This window comes from Protomyctophum parallelum (genome assembly GCF_964188405.1).
Source record: "Protomyctophum parallelum genome assembly, chromosome: 9".
In the NCBI taxonomy this organism is placed as follows: Eukaryota; Metazoa; Chordata; class Actinopteri; order Myctophiformes; family Myctophidae; genus Protomyctophum; species Protomyctophum parallelum.
Window position 1 is genome coordinate 34,354,397 of NC_139706.1, and position 7,566 is coordinate 34,361,962.

A 7,566-nucleotide genomic window follows, 5' to 3' on the forward strand; every position below is an offset into this window, starting at 1 on the left:
TGATTGATAGTATACTCATTGTAGAGGGTTTGTTCAAAACAGGATCTAGTTTCCATGTCTCTCCAGCTTTTTATTAAACAGAAAATGCATTTTCAGGTAAGGAATTCAAATTTTATCCAATCTGGATAGAGAAGGCAGTGAGAATACAGTGGAATTGTGATGACACAAAGAAATGAGCAGACAAAATTGGAACTGGAACACTATAAGCTGATAAAGCATTTTCTGTTTATTAAAGAGCTGGAGACTTTAAACTAGTGATTTAACATTTAAAATATGTATTTTTTAAAATCCATTAATAAGAACTGCATGCTTTAAGATAATCTGAAATGAGCTTCCAGCGCTGGTTACTTGAGGATTGACTTGACACACACGGGTGGTGTGCGTGTGTGCATACGCATCTGTTTCACTGGCAGCCTTGGTGTGACTGTGATGGCATGAACAGCCCTCGCCTCCACGCTTCAGGCTAATGTACAAGGCACCTCTCTTGCAGGGAGAGGTTGACAGCAGCATGGCCTCCTGCAAAAGCACTCAAATCTCACCCAGGCCATCAGCATGGCCAGAAACGGCGCTGCACACGCATTCCGTGTCTACTTGTGACAGGTCCATACTTCCTTCATGGTTCCTACTTTTAATGAGAAATGTGAAGGCAGGGGACAGGAACAGGAACAAAGTGACGTTGGAACAGAATGTAGACATATCATGCTATTACTGGAGCTTATGGATCGTATGGTAATACGATCATACAGTGCTCCCCAACCTGACCCGCCGCAGTGAAATTAGTTAGCCATCTTCGACAGCCATATGGAAGAAATTGGATTGTATGCTCAAATGTGTAATTTCTTTTTCTTTTTTTAGTAGTGCTAACAGCTCCAACGTGTGGCTTTGTGTGTATGTCGTGCTACTTTGAACAAGCCAGCAGGGACACTGACTTTGAACAAGGCTTCCTGCGTGTGTGCCGGTATGGATTTCACTGCCTGTGTGCCTTCAACCTTGCACTGATATGAATGCGTGAGCCATAGAGCCAATGACAACTACACAACATGGAGACAAGCAATTAGTGTTCCTTGTGTCTGCCAATCAGACCTTAATTAGTACGAAAAACAAATAGAAAGTTACAGAAGAAAAAACCAAGACTGATGAGGTTTAGATGATTGAGACATGATTCATGCACACGTTACATTAAAGGACAAATGGCATGAGAATGCCAACAAGCTCAGAGTGGTTGGAAGTGAGAAAGGTATTGATTGGATGATTAACATGAAGAGTTAAGTGGTTAGCCAATCATTAAAGCTATACTGCAAATCGTCTTTTTATGATCTTTCACTGGTATATTCTTTGCAATAAACGTTCCACATGAATGTGTTTTTCGTCAACTTCTTTGAACACACTATTAAATACATATTTTTAAACGTGAGTTTCCAACACTTGTGCCAGAATTGTATTTATTTAGCTTTAATGGTGGTGTTATAAAAGATGGAGGGATGGTGAATGTGAGATTTAATTCACACAAAAAAAGACACAAGCTAAAAAAATAAACTAATAAATGCCAATATGCCTGGCTAGTCTCCCTTTTTGGTTCTAATATAGGGAAGAGCCATTATCTCTCTCTCTCTCTCTCTCTCTCTCTCTCTCTCTCTCTCTCTCTCTGCCTGTCTATATCTGCTATGCCAGTAGGCCAGAGTCAATCCCTTATAGGCTTATACCTTATGTGTGATCATGCTTATTGACAATGTGTACACACACACACACACACACACACACACACACACACACACACACACACACACACACACACACACGTATGTGAAGTGAGTGGTGCTGCCTGGTAGTTTGTTTAAAGTGCTCTAAACAAGCTCTAAAAAGTAGATAGACTGGGGCTGCTATCCTGTTTGGAATCTTCATTTCAGATACTATTTACATCCTACCCTTTTCAGCTTCTATAAATCAAGTCTTTCCTCACAATACTGTACCTGAAATTAATACCATAATATATGATGTCTTGCATATACAGTATGTACTGTACCAGAACCCTCCCAAAAGTTACAGTATACACAGTAAAAAGATAAAGGAAGTACACTCACAGATACACATACAGTACATTGAATAGTAGCATATGAATGCATAAACCACCTGTGCATATACCAAACAATATATTATTCTAGGTGATTCATGCATAGCAATGTTTAGGTAGCAGTAGTGGCACACTTGAGAAATAGATCAATCATAGATGAGATTACAATACATTTAAAATGTACAGGTAAAAACAGCAATTGGGACCTGGCTCAATTCATGCTCTCCACACACTTCAAAAGATCTGCCAATGACTCCTGTCTCCTGCACACTCTCACTCTCCTGAGTTGATATAAGTTATAAAGAATAATTGTGGAACTAAAATAAAAACTGTTTTGTTTTTGTTTTGTTTTTTATAAATCAGATGTACATTAAAATTAACTATGTAAAACTAACAAATTCAAAAATCAAATAAAAACTAATTGGAAACTAGTAAATTCATAAAACCTAAAACTACTTATGCAGTCTTAAAACTAAACTAAACAGAAATATAAATATAAAAACTCAAACTAATGAATATATCAAGTATATACATTTTAACACCACAGCAATGAAAGGACAAGAGGTTATATGACCCTAATGCCGAAAAATTTCACAATGTCAGAGAAAACAACAAAAACATACATGGGGGATACATGTGTCATGTATCCCCCATTTGGGGTCAACGTTTAGCTTCCGAGGACCTGGGTGGTGCCGTGCCATTAGTCCGACGGCGTGTTGGTCCGACTTGTGCATTACTAACCCTGTCCCTAACCACACACCTGTCCCTAACCACACACAAAGCCACGTAATCAGAGTAATGGGATGTCAGAGTCATGGGCAGTACCCCCCTCTCCCTCCCGTCCCTGCATGACTCATTCTTCTCGATTCTGAAGAACAAACATCACCCAGCAACAGACTGATTATTCTGGGTTATTATAGTTAATTAACTGAAATAAAATAAATAAAAATCACACCTGTGTGAAGTGAGAGGCGCTCTTATCATCATACATCATGATACATCAGCTCATTAGAATTTGCTTCCTCACCTTCATCTTCAATGTTAAATAAAAAATAAATAAAAACATAAGATTAACAATGCAAAGACTAAAACTAAATAGAATTGCATGTAAAATAAATCACACCTGTGTGAAGTGAGAGGTGCCTGGTAATATTTGTTTAAAGTCTAAACAGACATTAAAAGTCCATAGACTTGGCTGTCATTTAACATCATTTTGAAAGCCAGATGTTGGAGGGGCCCCTCAAAAATATTCTTCATTTTATAGCCTACTTTTTACCAAAACTAATGCCATGCATTCATCCTACTCTTTCAGCTTTCGAAAAACTGAAATTAATAAATGATATGAGGTCTTGCATTATTTTATTCTACCTTTTTCAGCGTCTATAAATCAAGGTTTTTCTCATAGTCCTTAAGACTAAAACTAAATAAAAAACTAAAAGTAGCCAATTCCATATTCCTAATTCTAACACAAACTGCATTGCGCAAACCAAAGCGCATTACATTCACACAAGCATTCAGGACCATACAAGCTCAAGGACTCTTTCAATAATAACCCATGTGGAGCCGAGGATTGAACCGGGATGCAGCCGAGTCACTGCCGTGCCTAAGGTGTACAAAGCTCTGAGATAAAGAGCTTGAGGCTGTCTGAACAAGGGCTAACAAATAAAAAAGAAATAAAAAAGAAACAAAAAAATGCATTCAGTCTTAGTAAATACCCATTATTTGTGTTTGCACATACTGTAACTTGCACTTATGTATACGTGTGTATATGTTTATACCTTTTATTGCAATTCTATATATCCATCTAAATTATTATCCATATACTGCACACTTTCCATGCTCTCTTAGTTTTTACCCTTACACATCTTTCCTTACGAGTACTATTGCCATCTTTATTTATTTAAATATCTATTAGTAATCTAATAATTGTCATTATTATTCTCTTAATTTATCTCCCACTTTTCAACATTTCACTGCTTTTACATAATGACCAAAGAAACCGTCTTGACTACTAAAATAAAAATTTATGGAATAGTTCATCTATACCTCCATGTCAGCTTCCCCTGCATGACTGGCCATCTCAACTTTCAGAACTGCCACCGGTGATACAGTGGTCACTGCATGCTGAAGTCGCCCAAGGCCTGCTCTTCAGTGACCCGACTCTCGCTCTGTAGTCCAAATTACTCATGTCATGTTCGTGGTTCTGTACCTACTATAGTCCTGACCCACTGGTCACCAGCTCCCCTACTTGTTTATCTGGCCATGTCTTTCTTATCCATCTGTCTGCTCACCTGCCTGCAAAGACTGGCTGGTCTTGTCCCTTAGTTTGTCTCACTTTGTGCCTGTCTACTTGTCTATCCATCTGTCTATCCGTCTTGTCCATGTCTGCCGACCTACTTCTGGTCTGTTTCCATCTTCCTTGTCTGTTATCTCTCTCTCTAGTCTATTTTCCCTTTCTGTTAATTTTCTATTGATTCTCAGTTTTACTGTTAAGTCTCTCTTTGTTTGGCTCTGCTTTTAAGCTTGTCCATCATGCTTTCCGTCTGCCTTCCTGACAGTCTCTCTAGTTATTCTCAGTATTATTTGCTTATATTTACCTAAGTCTGTTTCCAAGTGTTTTCCAGTATCTTCTCATTTCAGTTCTGCCCAGACCTTGGTTCTGGGTTTGGTTCATTTGTCTGTTGTCCTCCTTTGAATTGCCTTAGTTCCCCTGTCTGCCCATATTGTAGTCTATGGGTCTATCTAACTCTTTGTCTAGCTCTGTCTGTTTGCTTGTTTGTTTCAGTCTTTCCCCGGTCCATAGAAATGTCCTAGAAATGAAAACAGGAAATACATTAGATATTACAACAATGTAACTGTGTAAAACCTAATTACAGCAAAGAAACAATACAATAGGGGCAACAGTTCCAGCAGAGATCTCCACCATTGACTCTCCAGAGCAACATAGCAACTTCCTCCTGGGGATCCCAGAGGCGTTCCCAGGCCATCGTGGATATGTAATCCCCGCCATCTAGTCCATGGTCCAGTCCTTCAAAATTACTTAACCTTATTCTTCCTCTCCCTCTCCCCCAGCATCAACGGAGTCAAGTCCAACCTCTTCAAAATCCTTCTCCAGAGCTGCCATGTCCTCTCTGGCTTCAGAGAACTCTCCCTCCTCCATACCCTCACCTACATACCAGTGAACGAAGGCACGCTTGGCGTACATGAGATCAAACTTGTGGTTAAGCCGAGCCCAGGCCTCAGCAATAGCAGTGGTGTTGCTCAACATGCACACAGACCTCTGGACCTTGGCCAGATCTCCACCAGGTACTAAGGTTGGGGGCTGGTAGTTGATGCCAACTTTGAAACCAGTTGGGCACCAGTCAACAAACAGGATTTTACGGTTGCCCTTGAGAGAGCTGATGGCAGCATTGACATCTTTGGGCACTACATCTCCGCGGTACAAAAGACAGCAGGCCATGTACTTGCCATGCCGAGGGTCGCATTTCACCATCTGATTGGCTGGCTCAAAGCAGGCATTGGTGATTTCGGACACCGACAGCTGCTCGTGATAAGCCTTCTCAGCAGAGATGAAAGGGGCATAGGAGACCATAGGGAAATGGATACGGGGATATGGCACCAAGTTGGTCTGGAACTCTGTCAAATCTACATTAAGAGACCCATCAAAACGAAGGGAGGCTGTGATGGAGGACACAACCTGACTCATGAGCCTGTTGAGGTTGGTGTAGGTCGGATTTTCAATATCGAGATTCCTACGGCAGACGCCATAGATGGCCTCATTATCCACAATGAAAGAACAGTCAGAGTGCTCTAGAGTGGTGTGGGTGGTCAGAATGCAGTTGTAAGGCTCCACCACTGCAGTGGACAGCTGAGGAGCAGGGTAAATGGCAAACTCCAGCTTGGACTTCTTGCTGTAGTCAAGAGACAAGCGCTCCATCAGAAGGGAGGTGAAACCTGAGCCAGTCCCACCGCCAAAGCTGCGGAAGATCAAGAAGCCCTGAAGGCCTGTGCACTGATCTGCCAGTTTGCGGATCCTGTCCGACACCACTTCAATGATTTCCTTGCCGATGGTGTAGTGGCCACGGGCGTAGTTGTTGGCTGCATCCTCTTTTCCACTGATCAGCTGCTCAGGATGGAACAAATGTTTGTAGGTCCCAATTCGCACCTCGTCGATGACAGTGGGCTCCAGATCTACGAAAACACCTCTGGGCACGTACTTTCCAGCCCCGGTTTCAGCGAAGAAGGTGTTAAAAGAATCGTCTGAGCCTCCAATCGTCTTGTCAGCAGGCATTAGTCCACTCGGCTCGATTCCATGTTCCAGGCAATATAGCTCCCAGCATGCATTGCCAGTCTGGACACCAGCTTGCCCGAGATGTATGGAGATACATTCACGCATATCTGAATAATATATTCACTCTTGCTGCTCTAAGCTTTACTCAACTTGCTGCTTTATGCTTAATGTCTCAAAATTCCACGTTGATCTTGAAGTATCTGGTAACTCTGCACCCTACATCGACTTATATATAGGCTGACAAGCCATTGCCTGACAACACCGATTTACACAGGCATGCAAGTTTCACATAAACTTCCCTATATGGTTATAAAGTGACTTAAGCTCCTAAACACTAAACAATATGGCTGCCCCCTACGTCTGCGATCTCCTCCTGCCCCTTCAGGTCTGGTGACACAAACCTCCTGGAGGTCCCCAAAAAGATCAATTACCGTACCTGGGGCGACAGAGCTTTTGCCATTGCTGCCGCAACCCTGTGAAATGAACGCAAAACCTCAGAGATGAGGCCCCCCACCCTCCAAACCTTCAAAACCCACCTCTTCAATATTGCTTTCCCTAGCTATCTCTTTCCACTGTTCCATTTCCTTCCTTAGCCTTAGCTTAGAGTTTTATTTTTTCCCCACTAATAAAGTCGTTTTTATGTGTTGCTTCCTATTACACCCCATGTAAAGCATCTCTAGGTTCTCCGAAAAGCGCTATATCAATTTGAGATATTATTTATTTATAAGCTGGCATTTATTTGGACGCTCTTATCTCCTTATGTTGTTGGGTGGAGGCCCTCAGGGCTCTATGCTAGTTTATTATCTGTCTGTTCTACATTAAATATCTTCTCTTTAGCCAATACAAGCTCACACCATGTCACAACACGACACGTTGTGAGCTTGTAGAGCTGCTATTTCTTGCAAAGATTTATTTCCCCCCAGAATACGGATGTTGCGATTTAAGTGGATAAAGGAGGGGTGACATCCTATAGGCCAGGTTGTTGGTTAATGGTTTGTTATCCAGTTTAGGTTGCAAAAACTACAGTAGGGTAAAAACATGTCAGGCTGCACAACATTGACCTTACACACCGTGATCTAAGCAACACACAATAATGCTTGTTAGATTTAGCCCAAAATGAAAGCATTTCCTTCACCTGTAGGCACACCATGCGGTAAAAATGCAATGGCAAAGGTAAACACAAGCAGGATTCGACATGGAATCA

At 41.5% G+C, this 7,566-nt stretch overlaps 1 protein-coding gene across 1 annotated transcript; it reads right to left on the bottom strand.

The window, feature by feature from the left end:
* Positions 1–5,117: 5,117 nt before the first annotated feature.
* Positions 5,118–6,467, bottom strand: LOC310865083 (tubulin alpha chain-like; the record flags this gene model as incomplete). The annotated part of the gene is made up of 1 exon (XM_083774079.1): positions 5,118–6,467. The coding sequence occupies one exon, from the start codon at positions 6,465–6,467 to the stop codon at positions 5,118–5,120; it is 1,350 nt and encodes a 449-aa protein (XP_083630205.1).
* Between the last annotated feature and the right edge of the window lie 1,099 nt (positions 6,468–7,566).